This window comes from Salmo salar, chromosome 01 (assembly GCF_965601325.2).
Source record: "Salmo salar chromosome 01, fSalSal1, whole genome shotgun sequence".
NCBI lineage: Eukaryota > Metazoa > Chordata > Actinopteri > Salmoniformes > Salmonidae > Salmo > Salmo salar.
The window spans coordinates 136,090,923-136,118,843 of record NC_138291.1 but is presented as its reverse complement, the minus strand read 5'-3'; the positions used below and the strand labels follow the sequence as shown (position 1 = coordinate 136,118,843).

Below are 27,921 nucleotides of genomic sequence, written 5' to 3'. Positions count from 1 at the left end.
GCCCTAAGTTGTGCAGACCAGTAGTACCAGAGTAGGTTTGTCATAGTCTAAATAAAAAAGAGAAAGTCTAAGCCTTGGTTTTCTGTTGCTCCAGATCAAATTTGATAGTATCTTTCTGATCTTTTGGGGGAAATAAAGGTGTGGAGCAAGTGGAAATTATTGAAATGCATAAAGAAATTGGGGCAGAATATTAATGATATTCGTTCTACCAATAATAGATGTAGGCAATGATGTCCAACTGTTGATGGATTATGTTACACTCGTTACCATGGGTTCATTATTGTTGAACTCAAGGAGCAAATTTCTGGTGTGGTTTTAATACCAAAATATGTGAAACCTTGTTCTGTATTCACAAATAATGCTGTACAACTGGATTCAGTCTCTCTTGCTTGTTGAGGGAAAGGATAGAAGATTTGGTTGTATTAACTTTCAACCCAGAAAACTGACCAAAGTTGTTAATTAAATTGGAGAGGGAAGCTAGATTGCAAATGTGTGCCTGTCATATGTGTTCCCCTGAATCAACACATACCCTAAGTGTTAATTATTATTACAGGGCCCCAGACTAACGCTTTACCCTGGTGTCACTGGTGCCACTACCTTTTACAGTTGGTGACACCAGCCCATGATTTTGTCGGACCCAAATCATGAATAATCATATTTTAAAGTAAATCATTGTGCTTTATTAATAAATACTGTAGATTAAATAGACTACAGAGGTATTCAAGCAATAAGTTGTTTCATCTAACACGTCCAAGCAGGAATGCATGATTCAAGATATTTTGATGTGCAAACTAATCCACTGATTGCCACGAATGTTGGGTTGGCCCATGAGATCTATAGGCCTACAGGCCTACAGTATGCCCTTGCAATGGCTGGAGGGCATTTCGTGCACGCATTGCTCCATATCTCAAAGCCATATCAAATATCTTAGTTGTAAAATAGTTGCTATTGAGCTGAATATTATAGCTACAGAAAGCTTACCCTCCGGGGAGAAGAGAGTGGCTCGCTCATGACAACAGTAGGCCCCAGTGAGAGCACAGGCACAGAGGCAGGGCAGACACTTTCATTACAGGAATCATTAGGATAATGCACTTTACTGTTTGACCAAATCATGGTTTTAGCGGCCCCCCAAAGAAGTATGTTTTGTGTGAGATGACAATGCAGAATGTGCTCGTTCTACGTTTACAGGCACCCTTTCATTTTTTGGCTGTCTAACTGATGACAGAGCCTCCTCCAGCCCCCCAGCCTGCTGCGGCATCCCCTTCGTGGGCTCCTTAGGGAAGGAGGCCCGGAGGAGGATGGGTTGGGGGATAGGGGTATGGAGGGAGGGAGGGATAGAGGGAGGAAGGAGGGGAGTGGTGTCTGATCAAATGGCACTGCTGCAGCCTGTTGCATGGATGTGGCCCAGACCAGACGTTCTGTGCACGAAGGAGACCCACAAACTCATAAGCGTGCGCGGGCACGCACACACTCACTCGCACACACGGGCACGCACACACACTACACACACCCCTTCCCCAACCCCAAAAGGGGCTGTGTAGGAATGAGCAAAACAGTGGCAGAGAGAGGAGACGCAACACAAAGGGCGGGACAAAAGATGCAGCAGGCAGCAGGAGAGTACCGCGATTTGACGTGGGGGGAGATGGGGGAGAGGGCCAGTGGGTCAGGGGGAAAAAGGAGGGAGGTTTGATGCTCCATATGGGCGCTCCCCTCGCCTTCCTCGCCCTCTCTGTGCAAACAGGCAGATGTCACATGGGCCGGCCCCGCCCCTGTGGGCCAGCGGGTCACGACACACACAGAGGCATGGTGGAGTAAATAACAGAGCGGGAGGAAACAGGAGAGAGAGGCTGGGGCCCAGCCCAGCTGCCTGCCTGCCAGAACAGCAACACCACAATACACACACACACACATGGTTATAGTCATGCACACACAAATGCTCATTTAAATACACACACACACATACTCATACACACAGGCTGGCACGCATACACACATAATCACACATATATGCTTATATGAACAGACATACTGATAGATGCACACCATGCATGAAATACACACACACACAGAATAATCACAACCTTTATCATCGTCAAATGCATCCACTGACGTTCCCTGATGTCACTAGAGCATGACCCCGCTTCCAACTTTTTCTGTCAAACACTGATCATTATTTGACTTCCTTCTCGCTATATCTCTCCCTCAACTTGTCAACTATGTACCTAAAAATAATGCTCGGCACAATAACAGAATGTAAACTAAATGTAGAGCTCCCTCAGCCATATGGTGTGTTGAAGAAGGGGGTAGTGTGTGTGTGTGTGTGTGTGTGTGTGTGTGTGTGTGTGTGTGTGTGTGTGTGTGTGTGTGTGTGTGTGTGTGTGTGTGTGTGTGTGTGTGTGCTTGCCACGTGTGCGTGTGTGTGCGCGCGCACACACACACAAAGGCTTGAGACAGGTGTCACTTAGTAGGCTTGAGTAGGGTTACTTTACACACTGCAGTGACAGCTCTCTCCTTAACACCAGAGTATAAAACGGATTTGAATGAGAAAGGGGAGGACAGGGGGAGAGGCACGGGGAGGGATGTGGGGCGGAGGGGGGAGGCATGGGGGAGGGGGACTCCCCTTGTGTAACAGGTCTGCTGCTCGAAGCCTCCAGCATGTTATGGAGATGGAGGAGAAGAAGGGTCACCCCTCTGTTCTGTTCACTCTCTCTCGCTCTCTATCCCTTTGCTGCAGCTCTGCTCTCCTCCTTCTCTCCCATCCCTTCCCTTGCCTGGGCCGTCCCTCTGCTCATTAGCATAGCAGCTGCAGAGTGCAGGGTGGGGACAGGGCAGGTTTGGGAATGGGGGGGGGGGGGGGGGGTCGCTGAGGGGGGGCAGGGAGTTTAGACGGGGCTCCAGTCAATGGCACGGCGTCTGGGTCTTGAATAGAGCTGAACCAAGACCCAGCAGCCCAGACAAAAGAGGAGGGGAGAGAAGAATGAATGAGTGAATGGGGGCGGCTTGTCACTGCGCTATGGAAAAGCACAGAATGGAGTGATAGAATGAAAGTAAAAGTTCAAAAAAGGAGCAGAGGGCAAGGAAAGAACCGGCCTGGCCACCTCTCTCTCTCTCTCTCTCTCTCTCTCCCTCCGTATTTCTTTTTCTCTCTTTTTCTTAGAAAGTGAGCAGAGCAGTCTTTGTGGTAGTGGAGTGTTTAGCGACAGACATGTTTTTGTTTTATTCTGGGAGAAAAGTGCCGAGGTCAGCGCCTTTTCAAAACACGCTGATAAACCCTCCTGTCCATCCATGTGCAGACGTGGTGATTTTACTCAGAGACAACTTCACAGTACCTATCCAATAACATATTAAATGCAATAGGAAACCCTTTGCAACTAGTAGATCAGAATTAGTTTAACTCAATCCACAGGTTTGTGTTCGGATTACTCTTTAGCTGCTTCTGCGCAATCCTCAAGACATTGGTGGAATTTGCCTGCATAAACTACACATATGATTCTATTGACAATAGCAAATAATGATCGACAGTTGGTGGTTCGTTGACCCCAATCATGCGTGTCTTGTATGGCTATGGTAATTTGCAACAGTAGTTGTAATAGATGGGTCATTTAATATGGTACTATATCCTAACATAGTTTCTCTCTATACGATGCAGAGCCCTCATCAGCCTTTAATCATTGAAAACACCACATACCCAATATGATAAAGGGTTTCTCATGTTGTCTACCAGACTACCTTCTTAAACTAATTTAACATCTCTGCCTGCCCACTTCCAATTGTGTCATAAAAACAGTCATTCAATTGACGAGGAAGTGATTTGAATTTAAAATCCAGAAATGTAATAACCTTTTGACAGAAATAGCTTCTCCTTTCCATCTTATAGAAGTTATTGAAAATAGTTTTTACAACTATTGAATTGGAATTTCAGTCTACTCCATAAATGCCCAATCTGGCCCTCATACCATCATGGCCACCTAATCAGCCCCAGCTTCCAATTGGCTCATTCCCCAGCTTCCAATTCCCCCCCCCGGAACTATTCCCCAGGTTGTTGCTGTAAATGAGAATGTGTTCTCAGTCAACTTACCTGGTAAAATACGGGTTAAATAAAGAACTGACTGACTGCCTTCAATTTTAATTGACCCCAACTCTGCATAAAAACAATTAGGCCTATTTGCTGTGTGTTCGAAAGTAGACGCCTGAGGAACAGTTCTTAGAGAGCGCAAGATCACAACAAAAGTGGACATTAGGGATTTGCATGCATGGGTTTGGCTGTAGATAATGCATTCCTCTGGAGGTGCTGGCTGTATGAAGAATTTAGTTCAGTTCTCCATGTTCGTTCACCTCTGCTGAAGTATGAGAGAACCTGCCAACAGTGCTGCTAACACATTCACCACCCACCCAAAGCAAACACAAAACACGAATTGAGATCTCTGGCAGATAGGTTTGAGTGTGTGTACTTTCACACCCAGCTTCTTTCAGGCAAGACGAACACACACACCCCACTGAAACACACACACACCGACACACAAAGTCCTTTTCTCTCTCTCCCTAGCTTCAGTCTCAGCTCTCCCGCTCGCTATCTCTCTCTCTCTCTCTCTCTCTCTCTCCTTTTATTGGGTGGACTCGGCTAAAATCATTTCCAAATTCCTGCTCTGATGTGCGACAGGCAGGGCAGGCACATGAAGAATCTATTAGCGGGCCTCTGCTGTGCTGTATAGCTGCTCTGCTCTGGGACAGTGGCCAACTCAGCCGGCGGACAATAGAAATTCAACTCAACAAAAACATCCTGCAGAAGTGAGAGCGAGCGAAGGAGACGAATAGAAGGAGGGGGGGGAGAGAGCAACACAGATAGAGAGTGCACGGGAGAGAGGGAGAAGGGGGAGCAAGCAGGAGAGAAAGAGCGAGAGGGAGGGAGAGACAGCGGGGAAGGCAGAATAGAAGGACAAGCAGCCACTACGTGGTCTCAAGCCAACAGCAGGGGTGAGTTTGGTCCTTTAACACAAAGCATTAGTAGTCCGGGTTTATTTCACATGTATCAAGAGCTACACACCCTGTACGTAGACAGAGTACCAGATCATTTAAAAGCAATAGGCAGATATGAGTCTATAGGCATCAGACCAATTCTAAGAGCAACCGTTGCTTATTACACCTCTGTAATTATGCATTGTACTAGTAAAAAACTCAAGGAAACGTGTAAGTATTTGTTTACAGAGGACATGCATGACTGTGTTGTTACCCTCTAATGTTGTATGAGCATAGCAGACATTTTCTGAGACTTCAGAAATTGTATGCATTTCAACTTTGTATAAACAAGCACCTCAGTAAGCCCATAAAACAGGTTTGTGTATGTATATGCAAAGTATGGGTAATGGAGTAAAGCTACAGAGGAAAGGAGACACACAGAAAGGGAGGGAGAGAGAGCGAGGGAGAAAGAGAGAGAAACAGACAGAGTGCACAGGGGTTTAACAGAAAGCAGAAGATGGATGGTGTTGCAGAGCCACTGAGCTGAGCTAGGGACCTGCCCCAGTCTACGCACACACAGAGAGGGTAACATAAAACTTGCACAAACACACACACTGGGGAGGGAACCCTGCCTTCTCTTAAACCAGAACTACCCACAATCCTGTGCATAGCTCTTTTATCCAGAATGTGAAAAGAAGGAGGCCGACTGAATGACAAAAGGAGAGAATGGGGATCCGGGCGAGGCTGGGTCTGAGAGGGAGCGGGGGGAGAGAAAGGGGGTCTGTGCCCCTCGCCATTCTTCTCTACGGGAAACGGGGTGGGATGGCCCTCCTGGGCTGGGGGTGGAGTAGGGAAAAATAAACATATGCATAGACACAACAGAGAGTTTAATGATTTCTTTACTGGCTTGTACACAAACGTACAAAAATATTACAGCACTCATTTCCTCACCACACATCATCATGATCACAGTGTTACAAATGTTCAAAAAGAAAATACAAACAAATAGAAAAAAAATGTAATCACACCCAAAATCAAACACGATGGAGCAACTGCATCACTCAAAAACTCACGACATTTGTTTTTGTGTCGCTCGAGAAAAAAAGCTAAATAAAAACAGAACTTGGCCCCCCCCTGAAAAAATATGTCAGCACTTTATCTCATTCATTTACACCTATCCAGGCGTCCACTCTTGGGCCATAAATGTTATGACACTGTTGAGTAGAACAACTACACACCGTGCAATTTTTTTTATGTAACAATGATCTTACCATCAAATGTATTTTACCACTTTCATAACAACAGGAGGAGGACAGCACTTCAAAAAAGAAAGTGCACCAAGATATTTTTTCAGTATATATATATATATATATATATATATATATATATATATATATATATATATATATATATATATATATATATATATATATATATATATACATATATATATATATACACACACACACACAGATATATATATACAGATATATATATACCCGATCACAGAGATACAAACAACCTTTGCAAAAACAATGTTTCACAAAGTTAACAAACAAAAGACATTACAGCCTGGAGCCTTTTTTATACAATAGTATTTTGTTGTGTTCCTTTTTTTCTATTCAGAAAAAAAATTAAATGTTGACTTGATAAAAAGCCAAATCAACAACAGTCATCAGTGCAATATTAAACAAATATATGTATATATATATATAAAAAAAGATCAAGTTTAAGACCAGCGATGCATATTTTTTATTCTGCTAATACCAATCTATCCCTTGATGTTTCTTTCTATTGCTTTAGTTTGATTTTCCAGGTATATGGAAGGACAGTCCTTAATCCCTGATATCCCTCTACTCATGGTAGGCAGAGCAGACCAAGGTCGCAACACAATGCCACACACAGGAGGAGAGGACCAGGCCTCACACACACAGGCCTGGGCAGGGGGACAGCTCAGCTCGCTCAGGACACAACAGTCAGATGTATGCAACACACACACACAGACTCACACACATGAATACGTGCACATGCGTACGTACATGCGCACATGTACACTCTCGCTCACACACACGGCTTCTCATTAAATGACTGTGATGCTATCAGGTTTTTATATCTTTCACTCACTGTTGGCCATTGAGTAAAATAAAAAAATAAACACAAATTAAAAAGTAACATACAAGCAGCATAGAAACAAATATTAGGGTGACATGACTTTCAAAATGCAGCAGGCAGTTTTTTAAACCAATTGTTTTTGATATCCTGCAATAGTCATGTTGATTAATAATAGGTGTATACTCCTGCTCAGTAGTAACTATTACCCGGACAAGCACCAGGGGGGTGTGGGGGGGGGGGGGGGGGGGGCGGGTAAAAGGCTCTGCATTTTGTGCAATAAAACTCCCTGTATTTATAAGTTATGCAATAAAATTCAATTTTTGTGACTAAATAGAAACTTCCAAACAGAATGACGATATAATCCGTTCACCGATGTAAAAAAAAAAATGTGTGTTTGCAACCATACCTTTACAGAAAGGCAAACCCCTTTACTTGTCACATTACAATTTGGTAGTAGTGTGGGAAATACATTGTCCCCGTTGAAGATGAGAAAGAAACTGTAAATAGAAATGATTGCTTTGCAGAACAAATACCATAGTTGTCCCCTAGCCTAAATCTGTGGTTTGAATAACATTGCCATGGGGCCTACTGCCAATGTATCTGTTACTTGAATGTCTGTGTGAGTATGCTCATTATGTTGGCCTAGACAAGGTTGGGGATAGGCTACAGGAATCTTTGTGTGACTTCCTATATTGGAGTGTTGTGGAGTGAGCAAGAGTCCAATGATTTTGAATACTTTACAGTCGAGGTAGCTGGTAAAGAAAACCAAACATGAAATTCATAAGAGACAAAGAATAGTCTCTCCAGCGCAGACAAATTTAGGCTAATTGGGACATGATGGGATCTCCACACGGGACAGTTTATACTACGACACGAGTCCGAAGCAGCTTTATAAGTCACCCTAAATATTTTTAAAAAACTTAATAGATTTGATTTGAGAGAGAGAAAAAAAGAACCACAACATATTCAAAATGCATCTTCTCAATGTACCTTCATAAATAGAACCCAGCCTGTATTCACAGTGATGACCAGGGTGTTGTTCGTTAAAATACTGAAAGGAGATAAAGTGAATTCCAAATGCGACTTTCCTGACGTTTTGATACAAAGCGAAAGCAGCGGTTTAATAGTACATTAACCATTGACACTGGTCGCACTGGCCTGAAAATACGTTGATGCCAGCCAAGCAGCCTGTTTGATGAAGGCAGAGCGCATTTAGCTACTTTTTTTTATATATATATAAAGAAACAAAGTAAAGCTATTGTGTACAGTACTTAACAACATTAGGTACATTGCTGTTACAATGAATACACATCTGGAAAAGCAAATTGGATATATCATAATGCCGCACTTTGAAATAGATCAAATCCTTTAATTTAAAAAAGAAATCTAAAAGCCAAATAGATGATGGCATGTATTCCCCGTGCTCACCTCTTCTTCCCTTTCATATAGGCTATTCCAGCATGCAGCTACAGCATCAAGTGCCATATTTTAGTATATCAAATCATTTAAAAGGGTCCTACAAGTGAACAGCGTAGCTACAAGTCGACACCTCAAAACAAAGCCCAATAAAGAAGCGTTTCAATGAAACAGCGGCAAGAAAGATGGAACGTCTATCGCCGCGTAAAACTAGGCTGCTATCTGGCCTCGGGACCCAAACACCGGCTTAGTTATTTTTATATGTCCCAATCTATTATACACATTCAAGAAAAAAAAGCTTTAGTACCAACCCACCAAAATGGCGTTTATTTTTTTCAAGATTCATGCTGAAGCAGATACAAGAACCATGTGGTGTTTGACTCACGAGTCAGAGAGACCCTGTTTGGTTTTGATGAAATGTCATTTACTGTGTGTTTTTAGGCTATAATTTGGGACAACTATGTACAGATCGAAACGCAAGTTTACAAAAGCCTGGCTTTCCGTGTGTTTACCTGACAGCAGTGTAGCAGATCACCGTGCGCCAGAAGAGTACTTTGCCTTAGTGATGAGGTATAGGACTATGTCTTGGTGTCCTCCAAAAGCGGCAATGTGTAAGGCACTCCACCCTTCTCTGTTCGCCAATCGAATATCGGCTCCGAATTTCACCAGCAGTTTTACAAGTTCGAGATTCCCGTCGATGACTGACTGATGCAACGCCGTCTGTCCTTCGGGCCCGAAGGAGTTGACATTGAATTCGCAGTTTGTCATGTTCTGGAGCAACGAGTGAAGTTCCTTTGTGTTGCCTTGCTTCACCGCCTCTTGGAATACTCTCTGAGGCGCTGAGCAAGTTGACACATCCCCCTGACTCATGGTGAAACCGGGATAGGTATATCTCCTGTGTCGTTCTATGTGATAATCACTGTATGAGTCTCTGGTGTGGGAATAGTGCCCAAATACTGGATTACTACCAGTTATAAGGCTCTTTTTTTATCGTATGCTATAGATAAGATAATACGAACACAATATATCCCAAACAGGACATAGACAAAATAACACACTTGGTGTGCAAAAGGTTGTCAATGGTTGCGAAATCCAAAATCCCGTCGCAATGTGTAGCCTAGTCTCCTCTTGTCTTCGTTTCCGTCCGTTGTAATAGCAGCACCAGGTAGTATAGGCTTATTGCAGAGATGGAGCAGAGCGACAGTTGAAACTTTTCTTCTGTTGGGATACTGGAAGAACAGCCACGGTATCAGTATCTCCAAACGCGGTGAATGTACCCTGCAGGATCCTGGAGTCGCGGCAGTTCGTATGGCAAGGGTAGCTGTGTGAGACAGGTACGATCCACATAAGTACACTGAACAAGGCTATACTCCCCAGCGTTAACATTCCAACATCGACATCAAAAACACGTTTTATGCACACTTTACACAAGGTTCAGATACAAAATCCAATAATTTATGTTGTAGATTAAATATAATATATTTTGGTACTTGCCAGTGAGAATTGGACGGATCCTGGCGGCGACGTAGTATGAAATTCCCCCGCGTGCCCCGTGTTGTGTGTACTTCGTGCAGTCCCAGTGAGTCTCTGCTCTACCGTGCGCACGATGGGGATATTTTACGCGTCGTTTATTTGCATAACAATGGTACACAATAGAATCAACTCTTGTGAAATGGGCGGAAACCGAGGGAGGTAATAGGCTACTCGGTCCGTTTGGGGAGGGTCTAGAAGCGTGAAACCGTAGAGCAAGGCGTGGTCTCTTGGAACCAAATGTCCTGTAGAAATAAAATCAAGCGGAATCTATAAAATTGTCTTTTTTTTTTACTCACTCAGGAGAGAAACGCACTCACAAGAGAGACGTGACTCAAATGGGGAGTATAGTGTTGACATCGTGAAAAAATGCAGAGAAAAGCAATATAATACTGTAGTTGTTGAGCAGCAGATCCAAAGTATTTCCCGGAGTAGGCTTTTGCGCATGGAGTCCAAAAACGTATTATGTCGATGGACGAATATTTAAACCACAGACGAGCAGATTAAAAAAGTCAAAAGCAAAAGGAGTACTACTGAACTGTAAAGGACCTGTTATGCGTCCTCTTTGATGTTTTGTCGTTATGTTAATTCAGGCTCAGGTTTTAAAAGTTACGACCTAGCGAAGCCGAGGTGTAGTTTGCTACTGTGTCAAAACTATGCCTTACTTTCTCTGAAACACTGAAAAGAAAAACAGCAAAAGTAGTAAGGGATTGCCACGAATGGTTTATACAATAAAATATTGTGCCAATAGATCTGTTCATGGAATATTGTTCACATAAAATAGATATGATATGCTTCCAATAGTCACTACTATAAAATACAAAAAACTAAAACTTTGTTCGTTTTTTATCTCAAACAATCAGATAATGTATACTGTAGGCATACCGTATTTGATATGAAAGAGTGTGACAAAAAAACGCATTGGCCTACTTTAGGACATACACAGATGGCCATATTTACTGGCAATAACAAACTTTAAATTGGACAGAGAAAAACAAATGTCCACTTAAACTTCTAAAAAACAAATGCAAATGAGACCGGACCACAAGTCTAGTCTCTAACCCCCCTCCATAAAATCAAGCCAAGGGATACCTCTGTGGCTGTTACGAGCCGTCGAAAATAGCAACAGCGGATATTCCAGTTGTTTTAAAGTGACAAGAAGCAATGGAACTTAACAAATAACAAAAGCCTGTGCGACTTCCTTTTGCAAGTGAAGGTGACATTGTGCATAGAATGACATGCAGTCCCACAGCAGCAGCATAGCTATCGTGGGAACCGGACGGCTGCAATGCTGTGCGTTGTTCTCGCGCCTTGCTCTTCTCACACGACTCTTGGCGTGGAAACCACACCGTTATAGCTTCACTAGCCTGGGAATCCTACACATATAGATCGATCTGTGATACTCTAACCACCATGTCTTTTCAAAGTGAAGCAGTTTCAGTTTGTCCACAGGTTCCCACACATTCAACTGTACATTTGGTGCATGCACCCACTGTGATGACTCATTATGTGTTCAGTTAAAGGGGCCTATATCTGATACACAGGCATAATTTCTCACTACCAGACTCGCTCAAGGAACATGTATATTGTCTACAAACAATAAAAAAAACTCATAACTTTATTGGCTATGTTAGTAATTCAGGGCAGGTGGGGAAGAGCGTTATATCTACCGTACATTTTAGCTAGACAAGCAGTCATCATCATGAATCACGTTAACAATCTACTGGCAAATCCTTTTCAATACATGTCATATGAAGATAAATTATAGATAAAACGTATCGGTGCTCATCGGCCATTGGACATTAACATTACACAACAAATTGGAAATCGCTAATGCAACAAGAAGTGGTTTTGAGTGAATCAGTGACTAACTGCAAGTGTGGCAAAGCAATCCCTATTTTGCTTCCCCTGCCTGTTATTCGGTGCAGAGGGTGTGTGGTCCAAGTCTGGGTTTAAGGGTCTCTTTTACAAGCTTAAAAGCATAAACATTCACAAGCAAAACCATGGGCCAGAGAAGGTTGAATACATTGGCCATGCTGTCAATCCAGCATGACTTCTGCTGCATTCAAAACAACTGGAAACTCGGAACTGTGAAATCTCAGACTTCAGTGAGTTCAAGACAACTGGGAACTCAGAAAAAAAAACTATCTCCGACTGAGAAAATACGTTTTGAACGGTCATCCAACTCGGAATTCCAACTCGGGACTTGGGCCTCTTTCTAGAGCTCTGACCTGAAGATCACTGACATCATGATTCAACCTTGTTTTTTTTTCAGAGTTCCCAGTTGTCTTGAAAGCACCATAAATCCAGAGAATACCAGACTTTAATGACAAAGATTCATAACAAAATTTGCCCACAAGAAGGACCGCCAAGCCGCCTTCCTGTTCAAGTGAGCACAGCACAACAGTGAGTCCAAAAATGTATTGTATTCTGCTGCATAAATGATGTAATATGCCAGGAAGATATGTATACTGTAGCTAAGAAAGTAACACTAAGTGTATGTTGTGTAGTAAGCTGTTAGTAACCCATGTGCCTCACCTAAATAATTTGGTCCCTTTCCCCCTCATAATGTAGCCTACTGTTCTGACTTGGTAGTGCACATGTAGCCTATAACCTGTTTTAGAGAAATGTAATCATTGAATATTGTAAGAGCATTCATTGTCTGCTTATATGCTATGCTTATATGCTATGGTTCTGACTTGGTGTACAGGGAGAATACTGTAAGAATGGCCCATGTTCTGAATTTTGTCGCTGTACATTTCAAAGTGCTGAACAAATAGTTGTATTGACTACGTCCATCTTAGCTCGCGCATGTCTTAATCAAAATTACGGATTACCTCTTATCTGCTCATCGTCCCCTTATGCCATAGTTTGTACATATGAATTGTCAGTAGAAACCACATTTGTTTAAGCAAGGCAGCCATATCAGCTATGTTTTTAAAAAGGCAGTAAATGAGTCTGAATGAACGGTTTCGCTGCCAGACAATAGCCAGGTGTAGCGGAGGTAAGGATTCACTCCATAGTGCTGATAAGAAAGCTCTGCTGTTGGGACAGCTTTATGTAGGCCCTGGCCCTAACAGTGGGCACCGTTTGTCACCATTATAGTGCAATTAATGTATTGTTTAGTGTCGTGTTGTGTAGTGGCTTTGCTTGCGTGCATCTAAAACATTTTTGGGGAGTTTGCCCTACCAAGATTTACATGCTAAAATCGCCACTGGATGTTCTCATAATAACGATTCAGCTGACAATAAATTCACATAACAGAAAAGCCCTAGTTGAATTGTTTAATCATACAACATATTTGTTTACAAGTGTGTGTTACTCGTCACACTGCACACATTTCCATTTACTTGTACCATTGCTGAGAGAAGCAGAGTGCATTTTGGTAGCACACATCAAAGGCCTTCCTACACTGTATGTCAGATTCAGTCTTTTACGATTATTACATGTCACACTACGCGATGTTACCAAAATAAAATCTTGATATAAACCTGGCCAGATTGTACAACTTTCTTCAGTTCTGTCGTCACATTCTGCGATTGGCTTGCGAGGCTACGTCAGCGGACATAAGCTACGTAAACTGCAGCTGTGTATTTTATTTGCGGATAGCAGCGCAACCCTGCCAAGTGAGTTCGGAAAGACTGAAAGTATGCAACAATTTCTAAGATTTTACTGAGTTACAGTTCATATAAGGAAATCTGGTGTGACCACCATTTGCCTCATGGAGCACAATATCTCCTTCACATAGAGTTGATCAGGCTGTTCATTGTGGCCTGTGGAATGTTGTCCCACTCCTCTTCAATAGCTGTGCGAAGTTTCTAGATATTGGCGGGAACTAGAACAAGCTGTCGTACACGTCGATCCAGAGCATCCCAAACATGCTCAATGGATGACATGTCTGGTGAGTATACAGGCCATGGAAGAACTGGGACATTTTCAGCTTCCAGGAATTGTGTACAGATCCTTGCGACATGGGCCATGCATTATCATGCTGAAACATGAGATGATGGCGGCGTGTTCCAATGGACCTCAGAATCTCGTCACAGTATCTCTGTGCATTCAAATTGCCATCAATAAATGCAATTGTGTTCGTTGTCCGTAGCTTATGACTGCCCATACCATAACCCCACCGCCCCATGGGGCACTCTGTTCACAATGTTGACATCAGCAAACCGCTCATCCACCCAACGCCATACATGTGGTGTGCAGTAGTGAGGCCTGTTGGACGTACTGCCAAATTCTATAAAACACTGTTGGAGGCAGCTTATGGTAGAGAAATGAACATTACATTCTCTGGCAACAGCTCTGGTGGACATTCCTGCTGTCACATGCCAAGTGCACTCTCTCTCAAAACTTCAGACATCTGTAGCATTGTTGTGTGACAAAACTGCACATTTTAGAGTGGCCTTTTATTGTCCCCAGCACAAGGTGCACCTGTGTAATGATCATGCTGTTTAATCACCTTCTTGATATGCCAAACCTGTCAGGTGGATGGATTTTCTTGGAAAGGAGAAATGCTCACTAACAGCGATGTAAACAAATGTGTGTACAACATGTGAGAGTAATACGTTTTTTGTGTGTATGGAACATTTCTGGGATCTTTTATTTCAGCTCATGAAACATGGGGCCCATACTTTACATGTTGCGTTTATATTTTTGTTCAGTGTATATTGGAAATAGTTTTCATATATAAGATTTATATGTCTGAACAGAATCAAATAGGCTTCCCAAAAATAACATGATCACTGTGATAAAATGTTTGTTTAGATTGGAAATGTTGTGCATTTATCAAAATCCAGTCAGATGTGTCATGTTAATAAGATTATTAGGGAACTAGTTTTTCTTGCAAAGCATGTAAATGTTTAAATCAAACTATTATATTAATCTGACTATTCATGAAAATCATCTTATTGTGTGCGATCTCAGTGCTGGCCGTGTTCCTATTGGTCCGTCACCGCGATCGACTCGTAACACCAGCCACACTACTCGATAAATGCTCATCATTTCGGACACTGCCAGAACTTAGTCGAAGCCTACGACCATACGTAGTGGTACTTAATCGGCAGACCTAGACCCTGTCAAACATGAACGAGCCAAGACGTCCGACAATCGTTTATGACTTAAGAATTTTCCCACAAAGTGAACATTTTGTCTGGGACAGCAAAATCGTGGCATAAGATGACTAAACTGGTACAGTCTGTGCGGGCCTTTAGTTCTTGTTGAGACAGAACCAGGGGCACAAGTTTGGTTTTAGAAGTGGGGGGACATATTTAAAAAAATATATTATTATATATTTTTTTAGGGAAAAGATCAGCTTTAATATTGCAGATAGATTGTGGCTTCCATCAATGTAATTGTTTGCCTTATTTCCAACCCCCCATATATTCTATGGTAAATATATATACGCCTAAGACAGCGCTACAGGAAGACAGGATGGACAGCTTATCGTCCTCGCAGTGGTAACAACACCTGCACAAGATCGGTACAGCTGAACATCACACCTGCGGGACAGGTACAGGATGGCAACAACAACTGCCCGAGTTACATCAGGAACGCACAATCCCTCCATCAGTGCTCACACTGTCAGCAATAGGTTGAGAGAGGCTGGACTGAGGGCTTGTAGGCCTGTTGTAAGGCAGGTCCTCACCAGACATCACCGGCACAAACCCACCGTCGCTGGACCAGACTGGCAAAAAGTGCTCTTCACTCACGAGTCACAGTTTTGTCTCACCGGGGTGATTGTCGGATTCGCGTCTATCGTCGAAGGAATGAGCGTTATACTGAGGCCTGTACTCTAGAGCGGGATCGATTTGGAAGTGGAGGGACCGTCATGGTCTGGGGCGGTGTGTCACAGCATCATCGGACTGAGCTTGTTGTCAATGCAGGCAATCTCAACGATGTGCATTACAGGGAAGACATCCTTCTCCCTCATGTGGTACCCTTCCTGCAGGCTCATCCTGACATGACCCTCCAGCATGACAATGCCACCAGCCATACTGCTCATTCTGTGCGTGATTTCCTGCAAGACAGGAATGTCAGTGTTCTGCCATGGCCAGCGAAGAGCCCGGATCTCAATCCCATTGAGCATGTCTGGGACCTGTTGGATCGGAGGGTGAGGGCTAGGGCCATTCCCCCCAGAAATGTCCTGGAACTGGCAGGTGCTTTGGTGGAAGAGTGGGGTAACATCTCAGAACTGGCAAATCTGGTGCAGTCCATGAGGAGGAGATGCACTGCAGTACTTAATGCAGCTGGTGGCCACACCAGATACTGACTGTTACTTTTGATTTTGACCCTCCCTTTGTTAGTCACATGTCTGTGGAACTTGTTCAGTTTATGTCTCAGTTGTTGAATCTTGTTATGTTCATACAAATATTTACATATGTTAAGTTTGCTGAAAATAAACACAGTTGACAGTGAGAGGATGTTTCTTTTTTTGCTGAGTTTATATAGGTCCTGGATGTCAGGAAGCTTGGCAGCAGTGGTGTACTGGGCTGTACGCACTACCCTCTGTAGCGCCTTACAGTCAGATGCCGAGCAGTTGCCATACCAGGTGGTGATGCAACCTGTCAGGATGCTCTAGATGGTGCAGCTGTAGAAGTTTTTGAGGATCTGGGGACCCTTGCCCTCTTCACAACTGTCTTGGTGTGTTTGGAACTTGAAACTCTCAACTTCAGCCCCGTCGATGTTAATGGGGGCCTGCTCGGGCCTCCTTTTCCTGTAGGCCATGATCAGCTCCTTTGTCTTGCCCACATTGAGGGAGAGGTTGTTGTCCTGGCACCACACTGCCAGGTCTCTGACCTCCTCCCTATAGGCTATCTCATTATTGTCGGTGATCAGGCCTACCACTGTTGTGTCGTCAGCAAACTTATTGATGGTGTTGGAGTCATGCTTGGCCACCCTGTCGTGGGTGAACAGGGAGTGCAGGAGGGGACTAAGAACGCAATAGTTATGCTTTGTTTGTTTTTAGTCCCATCCTTCAGCTCCACTCAACCCCTCCCATCTATCTCTGAACACCATCCAGGTTTGTTGCTGTGATGTTTCACAAAAGTTCTGAACTTTTCTATTTTCAGAGATTCTAAATAGTGTAAGTAAAAAAATATTTTGTTTTTCTGAGAGTATTATTAATTATTGATCGATTAACTATGACTTTTTAATCACCCAGCAGTGCTATTTACATAGGGGGATATAACTTGGAAGGGGGTTTGGGGGTCCTCCTATTTTTTGGGGAATATTAAGCACATTTCCTTCATTTCTACAAAATATAATATGTCCCAGGCCCTTCTAGCAATCTCTATTTAGAACAACAAAAAGTAAGCAAAAATGCCCATAGTCATCAAGTTAGGTAAGATATTATTTAATATGTTTAAGTGATTGATAAGACTGAACTAGGTCCATAATATGGTGCATTTGTAAAGTATTCAGACCCCTTGACTTTTTCCACATTTTCTTACGTTACAGTCTTATTCTAAAATGTATTAAACCGTTTTTTCCCTCATCAATTTATACACAATACCCTATAATGAGAAAGCAAAAACAGGTTTTTACACATTTTTGCTAATTTATGAAAAAACAAACAGAAATATCACATTTACATAAATATTCAGACCCTTTACTCAGTACTTTTTTGATTTACCTTTGACAGCGATTACAGACTTGAGATCCTGTTAAGATCTGTCAGGTTGGATGGGGGGTCAATGTAAATAGTCCGGGTGGCCATTTGATTAATTGTTCAGCAGTCTTACGGCTTTGGGGTAGAAGCTGTTAAGAAGCCTTTTGGTCCTAGACTCCGTTACCATTTGCCGTGCGGTAGCAGAGAGAACAGTTTATGTCTTGGGTGACTGGAGTCTGACAATTTTTTGGGCCTTCCTCTGACACAGCTGCACAGAACATTTCAGGTCTCTCCAGAGTTGTTTGATCGGGTTCAAGTCCGGGCTCTGGCTGGGCCACTCAAGGACATTCAGAGACTTGTCCCAAAGCCACTCCAGCGTTTTCTTGGCTGTGTGCTTAAGGTTGTTGTCCTGTTGGAAGGTGAACCTTCGCCCCAGTCTGAGGTCCTGAGCACTCTGGAGCAGGTTTTCATCAATGATCTCTATGTACTTTGCTCCATTCATCTTTCCCTCAATCTTGACTAGTCTCCCAGTCCCTGCAGCTGAAAAACATCCCCACAGCATGATGCTGCCACCACCATGCTTCACCGTAAGGATGGTGCCAGGTTTCCTCCAGACGTGACACTTGGCATTCAGGCTAAAGAGTTCAACCTTGGTTTCATCAGACCAGAGAATGTTGTTTCCCATGGTCTGAGAGTCTTTAGGGGCCTTTTGGCAAACTCCAAGCGGGCTGTCATGTGCCTTTTACCGAGGACTGGCTTCCGTTTGGCCACTCTACCATAAAGGCCTGATTGGTGGAGTGCTGCAGAGATGGTTGTCCTTCTAGAAGTCTCTCCCATCTCCACAGAGGAACTCTAGACCTTTGTCAAAGTGACCATCGGGTTCTTGGTCACCTCCCTGACCAAGACCCTTCTCCCTCGATTGCTAATTTTGACTAGGCGGCCAGCTCTAGGAAGAGTCTTGGTGGTTCCAAACTTCTTCCATTTAAGAATGATGGAGGCCACTGTGTTCTTAGGGACCTTCAATGCTGCAGACATCTTTTGGTACCCTTCCCCAGATCTGTTCCTCGACACAATCCTGTCTTGGAGCTCTACGGACAATTCCTTCAACTTCATGGCTTGATTTTTGCTCTGACATGCGTTGTCAACTGTGGGACAAGTCTCTGAATGCATTTATTAGCCACTATAAATGCTAAATTACACAGTTTCTTCTGATAACAGTCTCCAGTATCAACATTTCCAAGCAAACAAAAACATCTGTAGACATGCTGAGATAAAATAAAATAACAAGACCACAACACATGCAAATATGTCCCTTTCTGTGCTTTACACCTCCAGCAGAATAATACCCTTTCTGAGTGCATGTTATTTAGTTTCAATGGCATATAGTACGTTCTATGGATGGTCTTAAACTGCAGTCATTTATGTCTGAGATTATATGAACATGACTGGGCATTCTAACATATCTGTTATATCCATTCATCATCATCAATAGCGTCTCCCAGGTCTTCCTCACATTTTTGTTTTTACATGTCATCGAGAAAAGCCTCTACCAACCCTTGATACAGTTTGGAAATCAACTTTGGAGGTTTGTCAGACTGCCTTAAAATAGCATCTGTCTTGTCCAGTGTTTGCTGGACAGAGAGAATAAAGTGTTGTATCTGCAAAAATTCACCTCACCTCTGTCACAGACTGGTCTTCCCTGGCTTCCTGACCCTGCTGAGACCCCTGTCACCATCTGTTCCTCCTAAAATGAGGCATGACAAAGAATTACCTCGGTGTACATTAATACATTATATTATCCAAGAATAGAATCAATGGTTCAATAATTGAAATGACCATTATTCCCAGATCCCAGACTGTAGCTTTAAACTTAAGCTGATGTCCTATATCTACTGTAGGATTACCCATCAATTTAAGATGGAAAGTTGTTTCATTCACTGAATATACTGCCAAATTCTCCTGTGCTCCGTAGACTGGTCTTCCCTGGCTGTCTGAGCCTGATGGGAATTTTCCCACTCCTAAAAGGTAGGCTATAAAAATAGGTCAAGAGTAAGTGCAAGTCTCTCCAACTATGCTCTCTTCAAACTACATCTAGCATATTGGCTAATATAGCCCAGTAATACAATGTAAGGGCCATGTGAGAATCTCTGGTAATTTAACCTATTTCTTAAGGTATTTTTAAGCATTTTATATTGCCTATAGGGCACAAAATTGCTGAGACCATGACTGGCAAATGAGCTAAAATAACATTGCAGGACTGCGGTTGGGTTTGGGACCAGTTCTTGCGGTAGCAGGTGAGAGTCGAAGAGAAAGCCAGCGGATGTGGGCGGGAGCGGGCTGAAGATATTGGTCTCACGCAGACCTCTACTGGGCACCATGACAGTGAAGCTTGTAACATTTGAGCTGTTTATTACTGACCGTGTCAGTGTGAAAAGTATGGAATTAGCTAGGGAAACTGACAGATCAATAAAGTTACATTGCCATACTGACTAATACAACTCACACTGCACTGAAAAAATGTCAGAATATCAATATCAATCGCCGATGGCTTCATCAATTGATTCAGCCTAAGTGATTTCCACCCTGTAGCACTCACGTCTGTAGCCATGAAGTGCTTTAAAAGGCTGGTCATGGCTCACATCAACCCCATCATGCCGGAAACTCTAGACCCACTCCAATTCGCATACCGCCCCAACAGATCCACAGATGACGCAATCTCAATCGCACTCCACACCGCCCTTTCCCACCTGGACAAAAGGAACACCTATGTGAGAATGCTACATTCATTAACTACAGCTCAACGTTCAACACCATAGTGCCCACAAAGCTCATCACTAAGCTAAGCACCCTGGGACTAAACACCTCCCTCTGCAACTGGATCCTGGAATTCCTGATGGGCTGCCAAGGTGGTAATGGTAGGCAACAACACAACACATCTGCCGATCCTCAACACTGGGGCCCCTCAGGAGTGCGTTCTTAGTCCCATCCTGTACTCCCTGTTCACCCACGACAGCTTGGCCAAGCATGACTCTAACACCATAATTAAGTTTGCTGAAGACACAACAGTGGTAGGCCTGATCACCAACAACGAAGAGACAGTCTATAGGGAGGAGGTCAGAGACCTGGCAGTGTGGTGCCAGGAAAACAACCTCTCCCTCAATGTGGGCAAGACATGGCCTACAGGAAAAGGAAGCCCAAGCAGGCTTCCATTAACATCGACGGGGCTGAAGTTGAGAGTTTCAAGTTCCTTGGTGTCCACATCACCAAAGAAATATCATGGTCCAAACACACCAAGACAGTTGTGAAGAGGGCAAGGGTCCCCAGATCCTCAAAAACTTCTACAGCTGCACCATCGAGAGCATCCTGACAGGTTGCATCACCACCTGGTATGGCAACTGCTCGGCATCTGACTGTAAGGCGCTACAGAGGGTAGTGCGTACAGCCCAGTACACCACTGGGGCCAAGCTTCCTGACATCCAGGACCTATATAAACTCAGCAAAAAAAGAAATGTCCTCTCACTGTCAACTACATTTATTTTCAGCAAACTTAACATATGTAAATATTTGTATGAACATAACAAGATTCAACATTTGAGACAAACTGAACAAGTTCCAAAGACATGTGACTAACAGAAATGGAATAATGTGTCCCTGAACAAAGGGGGGTCAAAATAAAAAGTAACAGTCAGTATCTGGTGTGGCCACCAGCTGCATTAAGTACTGCAATGCATCTCCTCCTCATGGACTGCACCAGACTTGGCAGTTCTTGCTGTGAGATGTTAACCCACTCTTCCACCAAGGCACCTGCCAGTTCCCGGACATTTCTGTGGGGAATGGCCCTAGCCCTCACCCTCCGATCCAACAGGTCCCAGACATGCTCAATGGGATTGAGATCCGGGCTCTTCACTGGCTATGGCAGAACACTGACATTCCTGTCTTGCAGGAAATCATGCACAAAACGAGCAGTTTGTCTGGTGGCATTGTCATGTCAGGATGAACTCCAAATCGATCCCACTCCAGAGTACAGGCATCGGTGTAACGTTCATTCCTTCAACGATAAACGCGAATCTGACCATCATGGTGAGACAAAACCGTGACTCGTCAGTGAAGAGCACTTTTTGCCAGTCCTGTCTGGTCCAGTGACGATGGGTTTGTGCCCATAGGCAACGTTGTTGCCAGTGATATCTGGTGATGACCTACCTCACCACAGGCCTACAAGCCCTCAGTCCAGCCTCTCTCAGCCTATTGCGGAAAGTCTGAGCACTGATGGAGGGATTGTGCGTTCTTGGTGTAACTCGGGCGGTTGTTATTGCCATCCTGTACCTGTCCCGCAGGTGTGATGTTCGGATGTACCGATCCTGTGCAGGAGTTGTTACACGTGGTCTGCCACTGCGAGGACGATCAGCTGTCCATCCTGTCTCCTTGTAGCGCTGTCTTAGGCGTCTCACATGGCAATTTATTGCCCTGGCCACATTTGCAGTCCTCATGCCTCCTTGCAGAATTTCTAAGGCACGTTCACGCAGATGAGCAGGGACCCTGGGCATCTTTCTTTTGGTGTTTTTCAGAGTCAGTAGAAAGGCCTCATTAGTGTCCTAAGTTTTCATAACTGTAACCTTAATTGCCTACCGTCTGTAAGCTGTTAGTGTCTTAGCGACCGTTCCACAGGTGCATGTTCAACCTGTTAGGGCTAGGGGGCAGTATTGACACGGCTGGATAAAAAACATACCCGATTTAATCTGGTTACCACTCCTACCCAGTAACTAGAATATGCATATACTTATTACATATGGATAGAAAACACCCTAAATTTTCTAAAACTGTTTGAATGGTGTCTGTGAGTATAACAGAACTCAAATGGCAGGTCAAAACCTGAGAGATTCCTTTACAGGAAGTGGCCTGTCTGACCATTTCTTGAACTTCTTTTCCATCTCTATCATTTACTAAGGATCTCTGCTCTAACGTGACACTTCCCACGTCGTCCATAGGCGCTCAGAGCCCGGGAAAAAACAGAATGTCGTCATTCCAGCCCCAGGCTGAAACACATTATCGCCTTTCTCAAGTGGCCGATCAAGGGACACTGGCCTTATGCGCGTAACCCCGACCGCCCCCGCCTTTGGGATTTTTTCCTCTGTTTGCCGAAAAGGAGATTCCCTGTCGGAATATTATCGCTTTTCTACGAGAAAAATGTCGTAAAAATTGATTTTAAACAGCGGTTGACATGCTTCGAAGTACGGTAATGGAATATTTAGAATTTTATTGTCACGAATTGCGCCATGCGCGTGACACTTCTTTACTATTTCGGATAGTGTCTGGAACGCACGAACAAAACGCCGCTATTCGGATATAACGATGGATTATTTTGGACCAAACCAACATTTGTTATTGAAGTAGCAGTCCTGGGTGTGCATTCTGACGAAGACAACAAAAGGTAATCAAACTTTTATAATAGTAAATATGATTATGGTGAGTGCTAAACTTGCCGGGTGTCTAAATAGCGAGCCCGTGATGCCTGGGCTATGTACTTAGAATATTGCAAAATGTGCTTTCACCAAAAAGCTATTTTAAAATCGGACATATCGAGTGCATAGAGGAGGTCTGTATCTATAATTCTTAAAATAATTGTTATGCTTTTTGTGAACGTTTATCGTGAGTAATTTAGTAAAATGTTAGCGAATTCCCCGGAAGTTTGCGGGGGGTATGCTAGTTCTGAACGTCACATGCTAATGTAAAAAGCTGGTTTTTGATATAAATATGAACTTGATTGAACAAAACATGCATGTATTGTATAACATAATGTCCTAGGGTTGTCATCTGATGAAGATCATCAAAGGTGAGTGCTGCATTTAGCTGTCTTCTGGGTTTTGGTGACATTATATGCTGGCTTGAAAAATGGGTGTCTGATTATTTCTGGCTTGGTACTCTGCTGACATAATCTAATGTTTTGCTTTCGTTGTAAAGCCTTTTTGAAATCGGACAGTGTGGTTAGATTAACGAGAGTCTTGTCTTTAAATGGCTGTAAAATAGTCATATGTTTGAGAAATTGAAGTAATAGGATTTTTAAGGTTTTGAAAATCGCGCCACAGGCCGGCAGCGTCCCACCTAGCCCATAGAGGTTAATTGTTTATGGTTCATTGAACAAGCATGTGAAACAGTGTTTAAACCCTTTACAATGAAGATCTGTGAAGTTATTTGGATTTTTTATGAATTATCTTTGAAAGACAGGGTCCTGAAAAAGGGGCGTTTCTTTTTTTGCTGAGTTTAGTATGTATAAGATGGAAGTAGAAGCCTAAGTTGTCACAGAGTTCGTTGGGTTGTACAGACCAAAACGCAGCCGGGATGTGAATGCTCATGTTATTATTTAATTGAATAAAGAGAACACGGAGAAAAAACAAGAAAACGAATAAAGACTAGTGACAGTTTTAGAGGCAGAATAAACGCAGTGCAAATACAACTACCCACAACCTACCAAACAAACACACACCTACTTATAGGACTCCCAATCAGAGGCAACTAGAAACACCTGCCTCCAATTGAGAGTCCAGCACCCAAAACTACACATAGAAAAACAAACCTAGAACCTATACCAAAACTAACACACCCCACTACACCACACACAAAACCCCACAATACAAAACAAATATACCTCTGCCACGTCCTGACCAAATATAATACAAATAATACCTAATATTGGTCAGGACGTGACATTACCCCCCCTAAAGGTGCATACACCGAATTCACCAACATAAAGAAAACCCAATACAAAAATAAACCCCCTAAACTAAAGGGAGGGAAGGGAGGGTGGCTGCCGTCAACGACGGCACTGTGCTACACCTCCCCCCCCCCAACCCACCTATATTGGAGGTGGCTCCGGTTCTGGCCTACTGCCCTCCAGACCGTAGACAGACTTGCTTGGCTTTGGACAGTAGGCAGACTCCTTCGGTTCCAGGTCGTAGGCCGACTCCTTCGGTCCCAGGCTGTAGGCAGACTCATTACATTCACAGTTAATTAATTATATTTTGGGATCGTAGCCAGACTCACCCGGTTCTGGGTCACAGGCAGATTCCCTCAGTCCCGGATCGCAGGCCGACTCCCTTGGTTCCGGGTCGCAGGTAAACCCCTTCTGTTCCGGGTCGCTGGCAGACCCCTTCGGTTCTGGGTCACAAACAGACCCCTTCGGTTCCGGGTCACAGGCAGACTCCGGACAGGCGGGCCGCTCTGGCAGCTCCGGGCAGACGGGCCGCTCTGGCAGCTCCGGGCAGACGGGCGGCTCTGGCAGCTCCGGGCAGACGGGCGGCTCTGGCAGCTCCGGGCAGACGGGCGGCTCTGGCAGCTCCTGACTAGTGGGCGGCTCTAGCGGCTCCTGACTGGCGGGCGGCTCTAGCGGCTCCTGACTGGCGGGCGGCTCTAGCGGCTCCTGACTGGCGGGCGGCTCTGGCGGCTCCTGACTGGCGGGCGGCTCTGGCGACTTCTGACTGGCGGGCGGCTCTGGCGGCACCAGACTGGCGAGGCTGGGCTGACGCACTAGAAGCCTGATGCGTGGGGCTGGTACTGGACGTGCCAGCCAGGAGACACGCACCTTAGGGCTAGTGCAGGGAGTGGGAACAGGCTGAACAGGACTAGGCTGACTACTGGGAAGCTTGGTCCGGGTTGCTGGTACTGGTCGTGCCAGACTGGAGGTACTCACTTCCGGGATAGCACGAGAGGCAGGAACCGGAAAGACTGGGCCATGGAGGCGCGCAGGTGGCCATGATCGCACCGCCTGCACAACCCGTCCTGGCTGGATGGAACTAGTAGCCCTGCACGAGCGGGGTGCCGGTACAGGGCGGACTGGGCTGTGCGTGCGTATGGGCGAGAGAGTGCGCACCTCAGCGAAACATGGCGCCCTCCACTCCTTACGCTCCTCCACATAATCACGGGTAGCTGGCTTATGGCTCTTCCCTGGCCTAGCCAAACTACCTGTGTGCCCCCCCCAAAAAAATTATTGGGGGTGCCTCTCCGGCTTCCTCGCCAGCCGTGTACCCCGGTAGCATTCCCGGTCCTCACCAGCCTTCCTCCACGGGCCCTCTCCGGCCAGAATCTGTTCCCATGTCCACTTTTCGATTGTCCATGTCAAAATCCCTTTTCATAGCGTAGTCCATATATTTGTTCTTCGTGACCTGCTCCTTCCTCCGCTGCTTGGTCCTGGTATGGTGGGTAGTTCTGTCACAGAAATCTTCGTCGTCAGACGATATAGCGAAATCATCGTCGGAGAACGTGGACCAATACGCAGAGGAGTTAGTGCTCATCATCTTAATTTATTAAATGAATGTGAACACGGAGGAAAAACAAGAAAACGAATAAAGACTAGTGACAGTTTTAGAGGCAGAATAAACGCAGTGCAAATACAACTACCCACAACCTACCAAACAAACACACACCTACTTATAGGACTCCCAATCAGAGGCAACTAGAAACACCTGCCTCCAATTGAGAGTCCAGCACCCAAAACTACACATAGAAAAACAAACCTAGAACCTATACTAAAACTAACACACCCCACTACACCACACACAAAACCCCACAATACAAAACAAATATACCTCTGCCACGTCCTGACCAAATATAATACAAATAATACCTAAATATTGGTCAGGACGTGACATAAGTGTTGTTGTCCATTCGTTTACTCCAATTAGGGGAGAGACGGTAGGGTTAGGGGAAAATAATAAAGGAAAATATATTTGAAAAAATATATATTTACCATAAAATAGATGGGGGGTTGGAAATAATGCAGACAATTACATTGATGGAAGCCACAATCTTCCTGCAATATTAAAGCTGATCTACTCCCTAAAAATATATATAATAATATTTTTTTTTGAATATGTCCAAAAGAAAATTCCACTTCTAAAACTAAACTTGTGCCCCTGGTTCTGTCTCAACAAGAACTAAAGGCCTGCACAGACTGTACCAGTTTAGTCATCTTATGCCACGATTTTGCTGTCCCAGACAAAATGTTCACTTTGTGGGAAAATTCTTAGGTCATAAACGTTTGTGGGACGTCTTGGCTCGTTCATGTTTGACAGGGTCTAGGTCTGCCGATTAAGTACCTCTAAGTACGGCAGGTAGCCTAGTGACAGATCGAATCCCCGAGCAGACAAGGTAAAAATCTGTCCTTCTGCCCCTGAACAAGGCAGTTAACCCACTGTTCCTAGGCCGTCATTGTAAATAATAATTTGTTTTTAACTGACTTGCCTAGTTAAATAAAGGTTAAAAAAAAAATCTAGAAATAAAAAGTATGGTCGTAGGCTCCGACTAAGTTCTGGCAGTGTCTGAAATGATGAGCATTTATTGAGTAGTGTGGCTGGTGTTATGAGCCGATCGCGGTGACGGACCAATAGGAACACGGCCAGCACTGACATTGCACACAATAAGGTGATTTTCATGAATAGTCAGATTAATATAATAGTTTGATTTAAACATTTACATGCTTTGCAAGAAAAACTAGTTCCCTAATAATCTTGTTAACATGATACATCTGATGGGATTTTGATAAATGCACAACATTTCCAATCTAAATAAACATTCTATCACAGTGAATTATCTTTGAAAGACAGGGTCCTGAAAAAGTTACTTTTTTTGCTGAGTTTACTTGGCGGTGTCAGAGGAAGGCCCAAAAAATTGTCAAAGACTCCAGTCACCCAAGTCATAGACTGTTCTCTCAGCTACCACACGGCAAGCGGTACCAGAGTGGACTATTTACATTGACCCCCCCCCCGCCCTGTTTTTACACTGCTGTTACTCTCTGTTTATAATCTATGCGTAGTCACTTTAAAAATTACCTTGACTAACCTGTACCCCTGCACATTGAATCGGTACAGGTACTCCCTGTATATAGCCTTGTTATTGTTATGTAATTTTACTTTAGTTTATTTAGTAAACGGGCTTGTAAGTATGCATTTCACAGTAAGGTCTACACCTGTTGTTTTTTGGCGCATGTGACAAAAATAAAAGCTAATGTAAGCCAACTTTTGGCCAGCTCTCTCTCTCTCTCTAAAGGTACATCAACTGGCGAAAGATTGCCACGTTCATTTACTTCTGAAACGGGACAAAACAAAGGCTACATGACATTTCCATACAGACAACTGCTGTCAGATAGTAATAATAGCCACCTCATATCACTATCTGACAGATAACTAGAGGCTAGAGCTGACCTGGCTGTGGTAGCTACTCATTAGCGTAGCTTATTCATTCACCTCAGTCGAGAGGGGATGAAACATTAGCTAACGTTACATGTCAGTTACAATACTAGCTCAGCA

At 44.0% G+C, this 27,921-nt stretch overlaps 1 protein-coding gene across 1 annotated transcript; it reads right to left on the bottom strand.

The window, feature by feature from the left end:
* Nucleotides 1–5,837: 5,837 nt before the first annotated feature.
* nrarpa (NOTCH regulated ankyrin repeat protein a) lies at nucleotides 5,838–10,275 on the bottom strand. Its single transcript, XM_014125565.3, has 2 exons — nucleotides 9,979–10,275; nucleotides 5,838–9,805 (listed from the first exon to the last, which is right to left on the bottom strand). Exon 2 carries the CDS (start codon nucleotides 9,352–9,354, stop codon nucleotides 9,016–9,018), a length of 339 nt encoding a protein of 112 aa, XP_013981040.1. The 5' UTR covers nucleotides 9,355–9,805; nucleotides 9,979–10,275; the 3' UTR covers nucleotides 5,838–9,015.
* Between the last annotated feature and the right edge of the window lie 17,646 nt (nucleotides 10,276–27,921).